At 33.9% G+C, this 20,878-nt stretch overlaps 1 protein-coding gene across 4 annotated transcripts in view; it reads right to left on the reverse strand.

Annotated features, from left to right (window-relative positions):
• LOC140445521 (ATP-binding cassette subfamily C member 4-like) overlaps positions 1-20,878 on the reverse strand; it is a 143,371-nt gene that overhangs the window by 17,305 nt on the left and 105,188 nt on the right. For all 4 annotated transcript variants that reach the window (XM_072537603.1, XM_072537604.1, XM_072537602.1 and 1 more), the window contains 5 exons: positions 16,388-16,578; positions 9,528-9,975; positions 7,997-8,147; positions 5,522-5,628; positions 795-918 (listed from right to left, as the gene is read on the reverse strand). In XM_072537603.1, the coding sequence (XP_072393704.1) occupies positions 795-918; positions 5,522-5,628; positions 7,997-8,147; positions 9,528-9,975; positions 16,388-16,578 (1,021 nt within the window). The remainder of the gene's footprint in view (positions 1-794; positions 919-5,521; positions 5,629-7,996; positions 8,148-9,527; positions 9,976-16,387; positions 16,579-20,878) is intronic.

A 20,878-nucleotide genomic window follows, 5' to 3' on the forward strand; every position in this document is an offset into this window, starting at 1 on the left:
CTTCGCTTTTTCATTCGATGGTTGGATTGGATTTTCTTGCACTGTTAGTTGTTTCTCTGGCTGCTCTTGCACTATCAGAGTCAAAGACGACTCGTCGCTAAAGCCGCGCCTTTCGACCCATCAGCACTCGCCTTTTGATCACGCGATCTTTGTTTCCGCTATCTACTCTCTACTGCATGTTATCAGTTACAACTTTGCAGTGTGTATATTTTTATTTTATATTATTGCTTATTGTACATTGTAACTGGATCATGGATAGAGTCATCGATGAAGTTATGCCAGGAAGATTCCGTAAAAGTGCGGGAGACCCAGAAAATTGGAAGAAAAATGTCAAAAAAACGTTTGAGGTGAGTGTCCATTCTTCTGTAACAATAAGCTTTGTAACACAGAAAACCACAAAACATGAATAGTTTTTATTATATGAGAATTTTGTAGTTTTCAACCGTTCCCACGTACCTACAGCTGACTAGCTTTGTAGGATGCCTTGAATGATGTAAGGCTAAAGTTATGTTTTGACACCAAGTTTTCTTATTAGCTATTGGTTTAGTAAATTGTGAATTGTTGTGAAGGGAATATAACCCTTCCTAAAGGTTATATCAAAAAAGTTTTACGCCTAGTTCTATGCAGTGCAAGACTTATAGGACAGTACTTACTGTTGAGAATGATTAATATTTACCGTAATTCTTATCGTACTTTGAGAACGATATTTGAAGTTTAAAACCAAAAGTCAAAATAAACTTATTTTATTGTAAAATTGTGCCTTATTTCCAGTAAAATTAGTAAATTGTACTTACCGTTGTGTAATACAATAAAGCTAATTGTAATACTAATTGTAAACAATAGTGATAGCATATCTAACCAGAGACCAAATGAAGTCGAACAAGCATTTAATAAATACCATGTCGGTGTGTGCGTATTCTGAAAAATATTATTTGACACATTATTTCACAAAAATTAAAAAAATAAACAGGTCAAAGAATGTAAGAAAAAAATTTTTTGGTACTTACCGGGTGAGTACTATATCACCCAATTTATTTGTAGTAAGTAAAAGGTGGGTATAATATATTATAAACGAGTTTTCTACAGCAGAAATTTTCTCTCGCATTCTAGAAGCAACATAATAATAATATACGAGTATACATTCGGTTTAAAACGTCTTTCGACGTTGTCCGATGCCCAATTTCCATTTGCGTATGTTGTTCCATTGTCTGTTTCATTGTCCTTTTTTTTTTTGGTTATTTGGAGCTCATTTATTTTTTTTCTCCTTTCATTCATGTTTTCTTTGGTATTTCTCTCTTTTGTCTTCCTGTAGCTGTCCATGTGAGTACTTGTTTAGGAAGTCTAATGTTTTCGATTCGCTGTATATACCCGTACAATATAAGCTACTTTTGTTATATGTTATCAAATATTATATCTTCTCATTCCCTGTGTTTCCTGATTTTTTAATTTTTTTCTCTCCCTTTTTGAAATTTTTAGCGTTTGCCTTATCCATTTCCATTGCTTCTATCTTTCTTCGATTACCCTCTCTTTTAATAGTGATGTATCAGATCCGTTTAATAACATAACTTTTACTAGAGTTACCTGGATATTAAACGTTACCTTTTGTGTTATACTCTTGTTTCAGAGAATTAAGTTATGGCATTCTACAGCTTTTTTAGCTTGTAGTATTCTGTTGTTAATTTTTTGGTCATTATGATCAAGTAATGCTTCTTGATTAAATATTGTTTCTAGATATTTGTTTTCATCAACAGTCTTTATCTTCTTGTTCATATCTAGTACAAGATTTGCTATGTCTGACCCTATTTTTGATATTCTTTAGTTAACGTTCTTATCATGTATTGCATATTTTTTTATCGTTTGCTATGCCTGATCACCTGCAAATTGTAGTGTATATAGGCAGGTATTATTTAATTCTATTTCCATACCAAGGCACTTTTTTCCAAGTATGTAATTCTTTTGCTATGTCTAATTTAAATCTTCTTCTTCTTGACTTACTTTACAACTTGGGGTCAGTTTTCGCCGTATCCACTGTAGCCCTTCATTGTTGCACCCCAATTTTAGATAAATCGGCTTCACCATCGTCTTTCCATATTTTTCTGGGACGGCCCACTGATCTTCTACCTTCTGGTCTTTCAAAAAACACTCTGTGTTCTTTTGATCTTATCACATGACCGCCTCATCTTACCCGGTTAGCCTTTATATGTTTGACCATGTTTTCAGTACCAGACAGAGTCACCAATACTGTATTGCGGCGCCTTCTTTATTTGCCTGAAACCCTTTCTTTCAGATACCAGCAGCTTATTTATTTCCCGCCAAAATAGAATTTATGTTTAACTTCCACATGTAACAACTGGTAAAGTAATTGACTTGTACAGTCTTAATTTACATTTTCTTTTTAGCAGCTTGAATCTTAATGATGATGATAGGGAGTATAATGCTCTATTCCCTGCATCTATCCTTGCCGAGACATATTTTTCTATGAGGTTGTCATCTGTGATTATTTTTCCCAGATATTTAAACTCTTTTACTACTTCAAAGTTATGGTTATTAACAGTTATGTTCTACCTAACTCTTGGTCTTGGATTTTTGGTCACTAGCATATATTTAATTTATTCGAAGACCCAGACTTCTTGTTTGCTCCTCGAGTTATAAAAACACCTCTCTCAAGTCTCTTATAGATTAAGTGACTGCATCTTGATCATCAGTAAAGGCCAACAATAGTTTTTATCCTCGATTCAGAAATTCCCCTGTCATCTCAGACGATATTTTACTTATTGAATATTTTAAGGCCAAATTAAATAGCAGCGGTAATAAGAGGTCTTCTTGTCTAAATCCTGACGTTATACTAAATGGCATCGATTTTGTGTTTCATACCTTTACCTGTACATGTCTGTCTTCGTCTGGATGTCCGATCCAGACGAAGAAGTCCAAATATTCTAAGACCAAATATCCTGTGCAATCAAGGAAAATCCTGGCCACTTCTTAATAATAGGTGGTGATTTCAACGCCAAAATAGGTACTAAGGAAGACCCCTCTGAAATAATATTGGGAAATTTTGGAAGCGAAGGCAGAAATGATAGAGGCAAACACCTACTGACTTTCCTTTTGGAAAACAATCTCTATCAAATGAACAGCTTCTTTAAAAAGAAAAAACACAGAAGATGGACATGGGAAAGTCCTGATGGAAAAACAAGGAACGAAATCGACTATTGTAAAGAAATGTGCTAAACCAGTTCAGTACAAGCAGTGATCATAGGTTAGTAAGAGCTAAAATAACGATATCAACCGAAAAAGAAAGACTCAAAATAATAAATAAGAAACAACCAAAGAAATGGACAAAACCAACTAACATTCAGGAGTTCGAAAAATATATTGGTAACTCATTGAAAGATACAACAACAGCAGACATCAATATATTGAACAAACAAATAGTCAACACAATGCAACAGGCTCAAACTAAATATTGTCCAACAAGCAAAAAAGATGAAAAACTGAGTCAACCCACGAAAACCCTTATAGAACTAAGGCGACAAATGAAAGGAGATAACACTATAAGCAAAGAAGCGATAAATCAAATAAATAAGACGATCACAAAGGCAATAAGAAAAGATATAAGAAACTACAATGTAGAAAAAACAAAACAAGCAATAGAGCAAAATAAGAACATGAAAGTTTTGAAGAGGAGCGTACAAAAGGAGAAAATAGAAATTAACAAACTGAGAAACAGAACTGGAGAAGAAACAACGAACAGAGATGAAATATTAAGAATAGTCGAAGAGTTCTACACAGAGTTATATAGATCAAGAAAAAAAGATAACAATACGGAACCTCCAATTACACTAAAAACTGGGGTATTAAACCAAGGATCAGATTTAATGCCCTATATAACAAAATCAGATATCAAAGAAGCCCTGAAGAAAATGAAAAATAATCGAACCCCGGGTGAAGATGGAATAGTATCAGAAGCACTAAAAATTGGAGGGGATGTATTACTTGAAAAAATTAAACAACTTTTCAATATCTGCCTTCACAGCGCCAATATTCCAACAGACTGGAACAACGCTACTATGATTCTATTACACAGAGCAGGAGACAAAGCAAATTTAGAGAATTACAGACAGATTAGCCTTTTCAGCCATACATATATGTTGTTTACGCGAATACTAGTTAAGAGAATGGAAAGAAAATTAGAGACTTATCAACCAAGGGAACAGGCAGGATTCCGAAAAAGTTACGGAACAAATGACCATTTACAAAGTATAAAAACCCTAATAGAGAAAGCAGTGGAATACAATAAACCTCTAGTTCTAATATTTATCGATTTTCATAAAGCCTTTGACACAGTTGAGCTAAGCAAAATATTACAGGCGCTTAAAGAATGCAGGCTAGATTATAGATATACTAAATTATTATACAAAATATACCTGCCGGCAACAACCACTGTCAGATTACATACTAACAGTAATCGCATAAAAATAGAACGGGGGGTTAGACAAGGAGACCCAATGCCACCTAAACTTTTTAATACGGTGCTAGAACATGCTTTTAAGAATTTGGATTGGATGACAAAGGGAATAAAAATAGATGGAGAATATCTAAACAACTTACGTTTCGCCGATGATATACTTATAATAGCTGAAGATCTAGGTATGGCAAAAGAGATGGTACAGGAACTCGTTGTCGCTACAGAAAATGTAGGTTTAAATATAAATATCTCGAAAACAAAAATCATGACCAATTTGGTACCCAACCAGAACATCAGTATTGGTGGGAAAGAAATAGAACTCGTAGATAGATATAAATACCTGGGACATGAAATTATGATTGGCAGGGATAACCAGACTCATGAACTGAAGAGAAGAATCGGCCTTCTGGCAGCATTTGGAAAATTGAGAGAAACTTTTAAAAGTGAGCTGCCCACATGCTTAAAGAGAAAGGTATTTGATCAGTGCGTCCTCCCAGTCTTGACGTACGGAGCAGAAACACTTACCTTAACAAAAGCAGCAGCTACAAAACTTAGAGTCACGCAGAGAATAATGGAGCAATCCATGTTAGGAATAACTCTGCGAGACAGAATAACCAACGAAGACATCAGGAGAAGAACCGGAGTGACTGACATCATCGAGAAGATAGCCAGGACACAGCATAGATGGGCAGGACACATAGCCAGAGTGACAGATGGGCGATGGACAAAGAGGTTATTGGAATGGAGGCCAAGGGAAGACAAGAGAAGCGTCGGTCGACCACCTACAAGATGGACTGACGAATTAAGAAGACTCAATAAAAACTGGATAAGAGCGGCGCAAGATAGACAAGGTTGGAAAAATAAGGAAGAGGCCTATGTTTAGCAGTGGACTCTTGAGGCTGGATAATGATGATGATGACATGTGTGTCATGCGCATTTGAGTTAGCTCCACTAACGATCATTGTATTCCCATTTCTAGCATTGCTAGCCATAGTATATTTTAAATAGTGTTGGAGAAATACAGCAATATTCTCCATGAAGAACTTAGTTACTTACTTGTAGGTCATCAAATTCTCCTATTAATAAATTGGTTGAATTGCTGGATCTTATAGTAGCAAGTCCGTTGATTGTTGAGTTAACATGTGAATATACCGGAGATTTCGCTAAAAAGAAAACAAAAGCATTATTTTGTGGCGACTATTCAGGAATATTAACCAGAAATTATAACTTGTTTACAAATTTTTGTCAAATTTTCCACTTGCTGCGATAATTGCTCTTAGACTTAAAAAAGTGCGAAAACCGAAACCCATGAAATACGGCTTAAAATAACTAAAAGACATGGACAAAAACGAGCAAAAACAATGCAGTAACTTGGACCAATATAGTAAGTGTATATGCTCCTGACACAAACGAACGAACTTCACAACACCTTTAACCAACTACCGAAATCGGAGAGAGTGATGATTATTGGATATTTTAATGTAACGATTGGTGACGAAATTATCGAAGGTATCAAAAATAGATTTATTAAAGAAACTTTAAATAGTAGTGGCGAACAACTTATCCCATTCTGCGCACATAATGGGCCTCAAATTAATAATACTTTTTATACATAAACAACAAATCTACCTCCGGATAAATATATCTTCGAGAACACCATAGCACAAAAGTCAACCATAGATTACATTTTCACAAATCGAAATTTTTACCCTCCAAAACGTAGGAACGAATCATGGCCTAGTATTAGCTAAAATACAAAGTTATATACACAGAAAAATAAACAACAAGCCCATAACTATTGAAAAACTCAATATCGAGTTTACCAGAGACGATACTACGAAATATACCTATATTAACAAAGTCTAATGACGAAAATTGGTGAAAGCAAAATTCTGGAGGAAAACGATGTCGAGAGCGCGTGGATAAAATTTAGTAATAATTTTAAAACAGCTGTAAAGGAGCCACTAGAGAAATTTAAAGTGACAAAAAATGAAAAGACCAACATGAAACCATGATTTAACAAATTCAAAAAGTAACCTATGATAATTATAAAACTGTAAAGAATATAATAAACACATAAATCCAGATAATCAAAAGATTTCTAAAAGAAATACTCTACAGATATGGAAGATCATTTGTATAGTGGTCAAAATAAGATATAGGAAATACTATGAAACCTTAAAAAAAGAGATAATAAATGAGTTTTTTATTTTGATTACTTTTGTCTTTCTCTTCCGGTGTCTATTGTGGCTTGGGAATCTTGCATTGTCATTTCTATCATTCTTATAATTTTAGTTATTATATTGCTCTCTTGTAAGTCCTGGATCCTTTTCTTCTGTTTGGTTTGTCAAACACCTGTTTAAAGTATACGTGATTCACCGTCTTTCTCTAATTTTTTGTCTATGACTTGTTTTATCGTATATATAGCGTCTATCATGGACCTTACTTTTCTGAAACCGTACTGGCAATCCACTATGCTTTGTTCTGTGTATATTTTTAGTCTGTCTCTAAATATATCAGACATTGCTTTATATATGTTATATTCAGTAAATTAATTGTTCGGTAGTTTTTACATATTCTATGGTCTTCGTTTTTTGGTATTGTCACTGTAAATCCCTACTTTGATTCTTCGGGTATTATTTCCTTACTCCATATATTCTTTATTAGTTTATAGATGGTTCTGTTTAGTGTCTCTTCACCGTATTTTATAAGTTCTGCACATATTCTGTCTTCTGACGCAGTTTTCCGTTTTTAAGTTTGCATAAATTATATTTCACTTCTGTATAGGTTTCTTCTTTCTTCAACTCTTCTTTTTTATAATCTTGTTCATTGTTCATTATTGATTTTTTTTCCCTAGAAAATATCTGGTCTTATCCATGTAATATAGAAAAATAAAATATATAAAATATAATAAAATAAAATATGAACATCGAAAGCAAAACACGAATTTACAAAACCTGTATGAGACATATTTTGAACTACGCCACAGAAATACGAGCAGAAACAACCACTACTAAACAACTACTAAGAACGACAGAAATGTAGGCCCTCTGATCAATTACTGACAAAACTTTTAGAGGTCGAGTAAGGAGCAGTGATATCAGGACTCTGTATAACATCCAAGGGGTTGTAAAATAGTGTATAGTCAGAAAAGGAGAATAGATAGACCACGTTCATACACTGAGTGATAATAGACTTAATAAGTTTTAAAGGAAGAGAAACCAAACACCAGCAGACTACCCGGAAGACCCCCTAAACGCTAGTATGAAATATGGGCATCGCAATTCCAACTTAATCTACAATTTTAAAAAGACATAACATTGTCTTAAGAAAGAAGAAGAAGAGATAGAAACATCAAATATCAAAAATTGATAATTATAATTGCAGTAATGTAATTTAATTTAATTTATTATTAATTAATGGAAGTGGAGATATAGAAGAATTTTTTAAAATTGACTTAATTATATATTATGTTTTAAAATGACTATAAAGGTTACAAAGTTTTCGTTTAGCAGTGTATTATTGACTTACCTATTCCCTCTAAATGTTTCAACACCTTGGCTGTAGAAATATAATAACTTCTAAATATTAAAAACAACGGTCCTAATACAAATAATGCCATTATTACGTAATGATTTGAAATACTTATGTTTACGAAGATACCAATAGCAGTTAGTAATATCTAAAAAATTAAAGACATAAAATTGTTACTAAATAAGGTTCATCATTTGTTTAATTATTGTTTATAATTTGCTTTGTTAAACTAACAGTTTACAGGTCAGTGGAGTAAACGACAAAATTATTAAACGACACATTACAGAGAAAATCGTAAAATATAATTGGAAATTTGCAGGTCAAATAAACACATCAAAAATGTCTAAGGAACACTAAGTTTTTTTTTATATATGCTATGAACTTGTATTTAAAGAAAGTTAAAAGCTTTCTTTGTGCAGTTTTATTGTAGTTTTATCGTACGGTAGAGTTTTATCGAACACAGGAAGGTCTATGTCTAAACGGTTTTTACTAGCTTACAACACTACGAAATATAAAACTTCTCTCTTCAACGAAAATTCTAATTCCAAATTGGTACCAACCAACAGATCGCTGGAAGTACTTAACGGCTATAAATAGTACAGATTGTACTCGATAAAATTCATCAGTAAATGCCAGGAGTAACATATCCATGAATGTTTAAAGAAACTATTCAAAGGCTAGAGCGGAATAAGATGGTAAAATCTACACTGGGCTGGATGTTTATTTAGGATTAGATGCTCGAAAGTACAGACATAATATTTAGAAAATCCCTTAATCAAATTTTTAACTCCCTAGTTGTCCCAGGGGTTTTTATCACAAAAAATGTGTTTTTTCGAAAGAAAAATTTCCTAAGCGATCCTTTACTTTAAAAAATCTGCAAAAATTCATGAATATAAATTTTATTGCTCAAAAACCCTCTGATTTTTTTAATTAAAATTGAGCTCAGAAAAAATATTTGAATTTTTCAAACAAAATTTAGGTTATGTCTAGCTAATTTTTGGCAAACTTAGCGTGATTACGTTTGCCATTTTTAGACAAAAATCTCTTTTTTTATATTATCCCTATGTTTTTAGCACATAACCTCAACTGCATTTGAATGAAGATCGATTTTTTATCTATGTTTCCCTTTTTTCTAATAGCAGGGTCAGGTTGGTCATTTTCAGACTGAAATATACTCTAAATTAGAAAAACTGCATTTTTCGGTTTTTTTCGTATTTAAAGCAATAGCGTTTGTTCACAAACAAACCTTCGTTTCCTTATAATCTCATACACGGCGGGTACAAATAGTTTAGATACCCGAGACAGATCATCAACGAACGCCTGGAGTAAAAGGAGGTACGTCAGCATCGCCTTTGATCATGTTGTATTTAGTTGCAATTAATTGATAATCATGCTATAAACATGCTGCAAATATATAAATAAAAAATTATTGGATAGGGATCAGTCGAAGATGACAAAGAATTTACAAATTGATTGATTAAGAGATAGATAGATGTAATTTATCAGTAATATCTACAAATAAACTTACTCCAAGACTGTCAATCAAAACAGTTGGCAGATATTCATCAATAGTCCCGATATCCTTCGAAAATCTGTTTAGTGTTCTTCCACTTGGATTGGTGTCAAAGAATCTCATCGGAGCTTGAAGTAATTTATGGAACATATTATTATGCAAGTTAGTAGAAGCTATTGTGCAGGTTTTATAGAATATAAAACCTCTTGCAAGTACAAATACGATAACTCCTCCAATTATAACAGTGTAAACATATATGGAATATCTAGTTTTAAGAATTTTCTTTATTTTGTGATCACTCTTAACATAGTCAAAATATTTATCATACCAAGAACCATCTGAATATGTTTCGTTATCAGATGTATAGTAAAGGTACATGTTATCGTCATGTGTAGTGGTGTTTGTTGAAAATGGTTGAATTTTAATTTCCTCAGCAGAATTTTTAATGTCCTCATTACTAGTCCTAAAACGTTATAAAAGATTAGTAACAAAATATGTACATAATTTGCATATATAATCTGCAAAATCAGTTTTTTAGGTATCCTAGGAAACAATTACGATACACAATAAAAATTAAGATTAATTATGAAGTATAAAGTAAATTAAAATGTGAAAAATGAATTAAGTTCAAAGATTATCTGCTCGGTAATGTTGTGTTTGACCGTGAGGAGTTACCAGAAAAAATCCGAAGTACAGTAGTACATAATATCTACCATCAAAGTTTTAGGTGCTAAATCTTGTATTACAATATATAGGGATTTATTAACATTTCAGGTATCCTGAGTTCATTGGGTACGTGTATTGATGTCTCTTCTTCTTTACGTGTCGTGTCCGTTTAAGATGTTGGTCGTCATCATGTTTAAAATTTTCTAAAACCTATCTATGCTGCGCAAAATAATTCTTCTGTTGTGACAACACACCATTGTCTAATATTACGCAGACATAAAAGTTTCTTTCTACCAATCTATCTTTTCCCCTCCACTGTTTCTTGTATTATAAGGCAAACTAGATGGTATTTGTGTCCTATAATGATATGGCCGGATTATTCTCCTCTTTATGATGTTTTTGAGCAGGCATTCTGAAGTTATCATTTTAGTAACGTCTTCATTGGAAGTGTGCGAAACACTTGATATTTTTAGGATCCGTCGATAGTACCACAATTCAACTACTTCTAATTTTGTGGTTGTTAATGCCCAGGTCTGACAACCGTATAATGGGAGAGACCACACATTACATTTAAGGACCTTCTTGCGAAAATGTATCGACAGGTTTCTGTTACATAAAACTGGTTTTCAGGTCATAAAAGCCTTACGTGATATTTCGATCTCGGTTATCATTTAAATGGTTTTTACCCACATATTTAGTGGCTTCACTCATGTATACCTATTATTCAACCACATTTGCTTTAACCTTAGTCAAAATTTAACCTTTTTGTGTGCCTTCATTAAAATGGTAATGTGATACTTATTCCAGGTATCTGCATTGATAATGGACTTGGTAGTCCAAAAAACGTTCTGCGATGTAGCCCGAAAGACCATTTATAAAGGATTTTTAAATAAAATTTATGTATATGTTACGGTTAACGTTCGAAATCAGGTAAATCTCAATATTACCCAATTAATATCGAAATTCACCAGTCTAGTTGGTTAATATGCACTGTGAATACGGAGAGGGTACAATCCCCTTCGCATTCGCGGATGACCTCGCTGTACTGGTAGTGGCCCTGGATGAGCCAGATCTCAAATACCGGATTAGAAACGCAGGCGGCGTCGTAAAGAAATGGATGACGCAGCACGGACTGAAACTTGCGACAGAGAAAACCGAAGCCATCATTCTGAAGGGGACAAGGAATAGGCAAAATATTAAATTAAAATGTGCGGGAGCATGTCTTACACCTAAGAAACAAGTAAAGTATCTAGGATCTGACATTGCACCAGAATGGAAAATGGGGAGAGCACGTGCGGGAAGTGGTCCGGAAGGCTGCGAATAGTACGGCTGCATTGGGGAGGGTGATGCCGAACATTGGAGGACCCAAATCCGAAAGGAGGAGGGTCTTAGACGGTGTTGTACAGTCGATTGTCCTTTACGCGGCACCAGTCTGGAGCGAGGCGATAGAGATAACTGCCTGTAGGAGTCTCATGACACGAGTAGACAGAACAAGTCTGTTGCGAGTGGCATGCGCCTACAGGACTGTGTCTGCGGCAGCCTTATGGACCATCACTGGATGTGTTCCGTTGCATGTTTTGGCGGTGGAAAGAAAAGAGCTTTATGACAGAAGAGGTCCAAACCTTACTGTGGCCGAGAAAAGACAGGAAAGGGAAAGGTCAGTTGAAAGATGGCAAGAAGAATGGAACAACACGGAAGATGTGGCACAGTGGACGAAAATGCTGATCCCTAACATAAGAGATTGGGTGGACTGTGGCCACAGGCGACTGGATTATTTCCTGACGCAGATGCTCACAGGACACGGGTGTTTTAGGGACTACCTCTATAGGATCGGAAAGGCTGATACAGATGAATGCATATACTGTGGATACTCGGACACTGTGACACATACGATGTTAGATTGCAGCAGATGGATAGTGGAAAGGAACAGAATGGAGAGAGAGACAGGTGTGAATTTTGTTACAGTGAGAGAAATAATTGAGAGAATGATTGAAAATAAATTAGTTTGGACTAACATACACAGCTATATCCGTGCAGTGATCAAGAAAAAGGAAGAGGAAGAAAGACTGCTAAACCAACGCTAAAGGTAAGAGTGAATGATGCTGAAAGGTGAAGCTAGAAAAGTGGGTCACACTTTATGAGTTGGAATGCGTGAGTCAGACTGTGGGGAAGGAGAAAATGCCCATCTGGAAATAATGCCGAACTAGGAGCGATTAGTGTCTTCTACGCGCTACCTGGAACGAGACAGGGAACGTCCTTGCTGATGAATAGAGTGTGGATGTGTATGAATGGAGAATGAATGAATAAAGGTAGTGATTCGTGCAAGAAATTTTGTTATTTGAAAGTGAAAATTTAAGTATTCAATATTATATCCAATAAATTTAAAAACCGGTTTTACGAGAATCTTGATAAAATTATTTCCGCAAAAAGGGATGACAACATTGCTTATTTATCTCGTGAAAAATATGATTTAATTTGTAATCAAGTGAAAGAAGTAAACGACAAGCTAAGAAAACGGGCCAAATACGATGTAGTAAAATGTGGAAAATGAATTCAAACTCATTGTTCCTTTGCAAGAAGGTAAGGAGAAATTTTTGTATTACGTAAAAAAAGAAGAATTATTTGATATTCTGTATAAAGCACATTTAAGTATTGGCCATGGAGGAAGAACAATAATGTTAAATTTGTAAAATAATAAATACAAAAATATAACACAAGAAGTAGTAACACTTTTTTTTTAAATTTTGCATACCCTGTCAGCAAAAACTCAGTTCAAAACGAAAAGGCCTTGTTTGAAAACCTATGATATTTTCTGAAATGAATAGTCGGTGTCAAGTTGATTTGACCTACATGCAATCCGAAACTGATGGACCATTTCGTTTCATCTTTGTATATCAGGATCACCTTACAAAATTAATACAGTAATAAATGAACTAAAAAATATGTGGTGGGATTTAAAAATTGTTCATGGAAAGCCTCGGCATAGTCAGTCACAAGGAAGCGTCGAAAGGGCTAATCGTGATATTCAGGATTTTGCTAATACCGTGGACGCAAACAAATAATACATCTAAATGATCTGAAGGCCTTAAATTTATTCAATTAATGAAAAACAGGGCTTTTCATGTAGGAATAAAACAGTCTCCCTACAAAGCAATGTTTGGGTCGTAATAACATTTATTAGATGAACTAAATAGTGCAGAAGCTGGCCATAATAATAGCAAAGTTGCTGAAACAAATTCATCGGACTCTCATAACAATGATAAGAGAACTACTAAAGGTATATTGTAAAGCTATGGGTAGTTAATAATTATTATTATTATCTATTCGTTTTTTTATTACTTACAGGTATAACTTTTATAACCTGTTCAAACATACCGAATGAAAATGACAAATTTAGCTCTTCTGTAAACAATATTCTTCCAGTACAAATGAAGTACAAAACAAAAATAACAATTCATGGTATTCCGTAAATCTTCTTCCCCCAGTTGACCCAGAAGTCGAAAAAACATTTAAAGATTTAAACGAATTAACGAAACCTTAAATGAAAATCTTATAACAAATAACAGCCTAATTTTTTGTGGTGTTTGTGAGTTTGAATGTTCGAAGGTTGCATATGTATCTCGTGCAATAGGTTTGTTCATACCGAAAAAATGTATTATTAATACGTAATTGGATACCTAAGGAATGGACTGAATAAATTGAAAAGAAATAAAGATAATTTTTGAATGAAAAGAAATAAAGATAAATTTAGCCTCGGGAGAAAATAATATTTTTATAGAAATCGCATTTAAAGGGGACGACAGACTTTTAGAGAATATAAAAAAATTGTTCAACCTGTCTGTACCAAAGTGAAACAGCTACAAGATAGTACAGTGCACTTACCATTTTATTACATAAAAAGGGCGATCCAACAGACCTCGAGAATTACCGATCCATATGCCTATTAAACTACATATACAAGTTATTTACAAAAATAATATAAATAGACTGAAAACTAAATTAGATTTTTACTAACGTATGAAATAGGCAGGATTTAGGAAAAACTTTTGCATAAACAATCACCTCCACTGCATTAAAAGGATTATAGAAAAATCTATCGAATACAACCGACCATCGGTCCTGCCTTCTGTAGACTTTCTCGAAGCATTCGATACGATAGAAATTAAGAGCGTAATGAGAACGTTGAAGAAAAATCGCATAGATTATCGGTAGTCCAAACTCACCGCGAATATATACAATACCCGTAAGACTACATACAGATACAAACTGTAAGAACCAAAAAAGGAATTAGACAAGGAGACACGTTATCTCCAAAACTTTTTACGGAAGTTCTGGAACATGCTTTCAAAAAATTGGAGTAGGAACCCATAAAATTAATATTGACGGCGAAACGCTCTTTACCTACGATTTGTGGACGACATTGTTGTGATAGCAGATAATTTAAAAAAGATTAAAACTATGCTCTCTTAGTTAGATGCCGCCTGAAATGAAGTTAGTTTGAACAAAAATTTTGAAAAGACACAATACATGACAAATCTGGTACCAAGTGAAAATCTAAAAGTCGATTGCAACAAAATAGGATTAGTTAATAAATGTAAATACTTAGATCATGAAATCCAAATTGCAACGGACAATCAAACTGCTGAACTGCAAAGAAAAATCACTTTAGCATGGGCCGAATATGGAGCTCTATCAGACATCTTCAAGAGCAACATGCCCAATTATTTAAAAAAGAAAACGTTCTGCTAATGTGTGCTTCCAGTCAGGTGGTTCGAACTCTCAGAGACAGGGTTAGAATCGAAGAAATAAGAGGGACAGATGCCATACAGCGCATAGCATGGCTGAAGTGTTACTGGCAGCAAATTACAATGTGGAGACCACGGTCAGATAGAGTAAGCAGTGCTAGACCACCTAGATCATAAACAGACGACGTCTAAAGAATAGCTGGGCATTGTCTGTAGGAAGCTTGGAAGAAATTAGAGAAGGCCTATGTTCAACTTTGGATGCAGAAGGCTAGATGATAGTGATGAATACGTAATTTATTTGTACTACAAGTCCGTCAGCAGATCACCGATTTAGTTTCTGATATCCTCGTTATATCGTTGTTTTATCCCACATACTATCTCATTATTATAAAGTTATGAGTTATACCACCGAAATACAAAGATGAGAATCTATAAAACTTTAATTCGGCCAATAGCATATTATGGCAGCGAAGCATAGGTCCTGAAAGAAACATCCAAAAACAAACTCGACACATTCGAAAGAAAAGTACTGAGGAGAATACTAGGACCTGTGAGGGAAAACGGAATCTTCAGAATTCGATATAACAACGAGCTCTATCAACTGTATAAGGAAACACCCCTGTCAGACTTCATTAGAATACAAAGATTGCAATGGGCCGGACATGTGATACGAATGGGAGAGGATAGGCTACCAAAACGAGCACTGAACGCCAGAATGCAGGGAAAGAGACCAGTTGGAAAGCCAAGAAAGCGCTGGGAAGACACAGTAAGCAGCGACGCACAAGCACTTTTAGGAGTCCGTGTATGGAGAAGAGCAGCCACAGACAGACAAGGGTGGAGGCAAAAAATAAAGGAGGCCAAGGCTCATTTTGGGCTGTAGTGCCGTAGAAGAAGAAGATACTATCTCATTACCAACACCGGTTTTAAAGTCACCCATAATAAACATATATTCATATTCTGGAATTGCGTTTACTGTGCTTCTGAGATATTCGTAGAAGATTTCTCTTGTATTTAAATCTCTGTTATTCTCAGGTGCATAAATTGCTATCCCATTTAAGGCCTTAACTTCTAGTTTAGTCTTTATGGTAACTATTTTTTGAGACATATTTACAGTCTTCTGCTTGGTTTCTGGTGTACTAACTGGGCGACTCTCTCTTTAGCTCGGGTTTCCTTCACAGGACTATCTTAGAACATTAAGTAGATATCTAATATAATTTAGCCTTTTCCCTTAATCTTTGGCTCTCAAGTGCACAGCTATCAATATTATACTCTTAAAATTCTTTGGAGAGAATATAATTCCGAATATAACGATGGACTGTGATTGATACTGCAAATTTTAAGTTTTAAAAACGTCAAAAGGATATTTATCTGACAATATGTTAATTGCCACATGAACCACATAGATTTCATTTAATTACTATAGTAAATGAATGATGGCTCATATTTGTACAACTAATTACTTACCAAAAGAAAATCCAAAAATCAGATCCAGTAGAAAGCACTTGAACTACAATCATTATTATTAGAACAAATATAAGAAGCCAAATCTTTTGGACAGCCAGAATATAGTCTTTAAACGATTTACTATTTGGATCATTTCCTTCTTCTTCATTCTGATCCACGTTAGCAAAACTGGCATTTTCGGATAGTTCACTCTAAAATCACCTTTAAAACTTAACATAATATTTAATAGAATTTAAGGAATGATAAAAAATATGAAGTGAAAGGAAATTGCAAACCATTTTGGAATTAACGCCTAAATCGAAATAAGCGTAATGACAATATATGATAAAGCAAATAACTTTTAAATTTAAAATTTGTATGTGGTTGGCTGTATGTATACCATAGTTTTAAAAAACTTGCTATAAAGTAAAAATTTCTTGAGTAAAATATTAAACTATCCAAAATAGATTTATAAAAAATTTTCAGAACGTTTTCAATTCTATCGGACTATCATCAGTGAAAAACGTCTTATATTATTAATTGAAACTAGTGTCCTAATCTTCTTTAGGTACCTTCTCCTCTAAGGAGGTTGGTAATCATCACAGCTAGGAGCTTTCTCAGATTGTTGAGCCAGGAGATGCGTCTTCTTCCAATACTTCGTTTTCCCTGTATTTTTCCCTGCATAATGGTTTGTAACAACACATATTTTTCTCCTCTCATAACGTGACCGAGATATTGTAACTTTCTTATCTTAATCGTATTCATGATTTCCATTTCCTTTATCATCTTTCTGAGGACCTTAACATTTGTTATTTGGTCTACTCAACTTATTTTTAATATTCTTCGGTAGGGGCACATCTCGAATACTTCAAGTCGATCTCTCACCTCTTTTTTTACGGTCCAGGCCTCCACCCCATACAGCAGCACCGAAAACACATATAAACGTAATATTATTATTTTGAGCTGCAAACTAATATCTCTACTGCCTAATACTTTTCTCATCTTATTAAATAATGCTCTAGCTTGTTCAATTCTCATTTTTATTTCTTCTATATACTCGTTATATTCATTAATAATTGTACCAAGATATTTGTATTTTTTTACTTTTTCCATTGGAACCCCGAACCGTTAGTCCGCTTTTCTCACTAGCATTTATGCACTACATTATCTAAAAGTGTCTGTAGATCTTGTATATTCTCTGCAATTAGTATAGTATCATCGGAATAATATCTGATATTGTTGATGGGTCTGCCGTTGACTTTTATTCCAATTGTTACATTTTCGAGTGATTTTTTAGTTATTTCTTCCGAATATAAATTGAACAATAAGAGGGAAAGTATGCAACCTTGCCTTACGCCTCTTTTCCTCCGAAAGTTCTTTGCCTACTCTTACTTTTGTTTGGTTAAAGTAAAGATGATTTATTATTCTTGTCTTTTTTGTCAATGTGTTTATTTTTAACTAACGATATAGGACGGTTGTGTCGGACCTTATCGAACGCCTTATTATAATCAATAAAACAAACATAGAGTGATTAGTTTACATCCATATATCTTTGCATGTGGACGTTAAATCCAAATAATGCCTCTCGTGTACCCATGACATTCCTAAATTCAAATTGGGTTTCAGTGATGGCTTGTTTCACTTTTCTGAAAATTATTAAGTAAGTGGATCATTTTTAAGAATATTTTTAGTGTGTGACTCATTAGACTAATTATACCATGGTCATTACATATCCTTGCATTAGGTTTTTTGGTAATATAATAAATGTTGATTTGAGCCAATCTCTCGGAATAATACGGGATAATACAAAATTCATTTTTTATTATTATTATTTCTTCTTTCAGTACCCTGCATTATTAAAAATTTGCGATCAGATTGGCAACAATACCTTTGTTTACGGCAGCTCACAACATGTTATATGGTATGCTACCACTTTCGGATATCTCGGAGCCAGGATGTTCTTCTTCGGCCTGTGTCTCCTCTTCCGATGCCTTGTATTATGAGGTGTAGAAGGCTGTACATCCTTGAATGTCTCATTACATGGCCGAAATATTTTAACTTCCGAATTTGTATTGTTTTCGTAATTTCTGTGTTTTTTTTTTTTTCATTCGGTGTAAAACTATTTCATTTCTTATTCGGTAAACCTAGCTTATCCGTAATATTCGTTGATAGATCCAGATAGATCTCAAAGCCCTCCAATTTTTTCATTAGATATTAAAAAGTAGAGGTAAAACATATATCCATGTCTCAATTCATGTCGTATCTTCACTGCTTTCATCGTATTCTGACCAATTCGTATGGTTCCATATTGACGTCAATATAAATTTTTGATAATACGTAGGTCTTGTTCATCAATTCCCACCTGTCACTGTGTTCTATGTAATCCGTTCAAAATCCTTCTCGAAGTCGGCAAACACATATATCAGTTGTTCTATATCCTTACATCTTTGAACCATAACCTGCAAACTGAATAATGGTTCTCTAATTTCAAGATTGTTTCTGAAACCAAACTGTGTTTCGCTGAGTTGTACTGCTATTTTGTTTGCTAATTCTTTAGTACAGTATTCTTAAATAAATTTTCAGTATATGGCTCATTACACCGATGCTGTGGTGATACTATTTGGGCAGCAACTTGTTTAGCGTCTATTTTTTGTGGTATCATTACAAATGTTGACAGTGCCACTCTGCTGATAGATGTACTGTTTCGTATATTTTAATAAAGAGGTTTAAAAGAGAATATTTACCTTTATTGTAGAGTAGTTTGATTATTTCGCTTGGAATTTTATCTGGACCGGTTGTTTTCTTATTCTTAGATAGTTTTAAAGGTTTTTTCCTTTCATCGAAAGCTATGTTTTTCAGTCGATATAGTTTCTATTTGAATTTCTGTTCTTTCGTCATCAAGCAGTTCCTCAAAACTCAAAACTATACTGATTGAGTATAATATTTGGCTTGTCTGTCAAGCCCTGAAATAACTGACTGCAAGTGGTCTACACTTGCAGTCAGTTATTTCTTGCCAGTTATTTCTTGCACCTTTTTATACATATCGAACGTGTCATTTTTTTTCTGCAGTTCTTCTATTTTAAGAAAAGTCTTAAGGTTTCATCAGCCATCTATTGCTGTTTGCGTTTAATAATAGTTTTATACTTTTTGGTTGTTTCGCACATGATGGTTTTGATCTGATTCTAGTGGTTTTTGAGGTTATGTATTTCTTCCGATTTTTCAAACTTATTTTTTATCTCGTGTATATTTTGTTGACTATTATTTCAAACACAAGTTTTTATTCAGTTTTAGTCACTTTTTTAAGTTGGAGTTTGATATCACTGATAAATAAGTTATGATCGGAGGGGATATCTGCTCCAGGTATTGTTTTAGTTATCTTAATTAAATTTCGGCATCTTTTAGTAATTGATAAATAATCGATCTGATTTCTCGTGGCCTTATCTTTAGATATAAATTTAGATTACAACTCCCTCATCGCTAAAATAGGACTCAAGTTATAGAAAATTCAAAAAATAAGTATAACGCCTGCCGATTTCAAGTAATCAAATCACAAAAAAACCCAGATAATACAAATTTTCGATTATACATAAGAGAATGTAGATTTAATTTAATATTTAACAATATAGAAGACAAGATAGAAAAACTTCTAATGATCAAACAAGAAATTGTAGTGGAAATTGAAGAAAGAGGATTCAATCAAGAATTATAAATACGAGTTCAAGGTGGGAACTAACGACAAAATAATGAGAAGACTGAAAGAAAAAAAAATCGCTGGTGCTCACTGGTCGCTTTATTTGATTCCGGTCGTCTCGCGATTGAAAGGGCAGTAATGTCCTTACAGAGCCAAACTGGTAAGCCAGGTCTAGGTAGTGATAAATAAAAAGATTACGTTATATCAAGTAACAATTTTTTTGTACACGATTATACAAAATATCATGCCATAATATTGTGAATCTGGCACGATTGAAAAAGATGTTGTAGAAACGAGATGAATATCTCGTTCTAAATTTTTTTTGATTAGGAACGTCCCTGAACATACCTGAGACGCACAAAGTAAAAAAGATCATAATTAGAATAAAATTAATTTAGCCCTAGAAGTCATCAGATGTCAAGAAAGTCCTATTATATTTTATAGAGTCGGTAAACCGAATCACGATAAACGTTATCCCCGCATGATAAAAGTAGTAATGAGTTCTAAACACTACGTTTAAAAATTCTTCGTAACAAAACATTTAAAACCTCATATTATTCCCCAGAACAGAAACTTGGCTTAATGCTTCTATCCCCGATGCTGTTGTAAACATTGATAATTTTACTATATTTCGTAGGGACAGAAGTACTCCTCGAGGGAGAGGAATATTACAAGAACAATTTGGAATGATTCACAGCAATAAGCGAATCTGCGAGCTCTAAGTAAGAGCGGCAAACGTTCCATCAGAAATGAAAGGTCTTCATGATAATATATCTACAGACATTCTAATACAAAACTCGAAAATTTTATACTGTACAATA

This window comes from Diabrotica undecimpunctata, chromosome 7 (assembly GCF_040954645.1).
Source record: "Diabrotica undecimpunctata isolate CICGRU chromosome 7, icDiaUnde3, whole genome shotgun sequence".
NCBI classification, from domain to species: domain Eukaryota; kingdom Metazoa; phylum Arthropoda; class Insecta; order Coleoptera; family Chrysomelidae; genus Diabrotica; species Diabrotica undecimpunctata.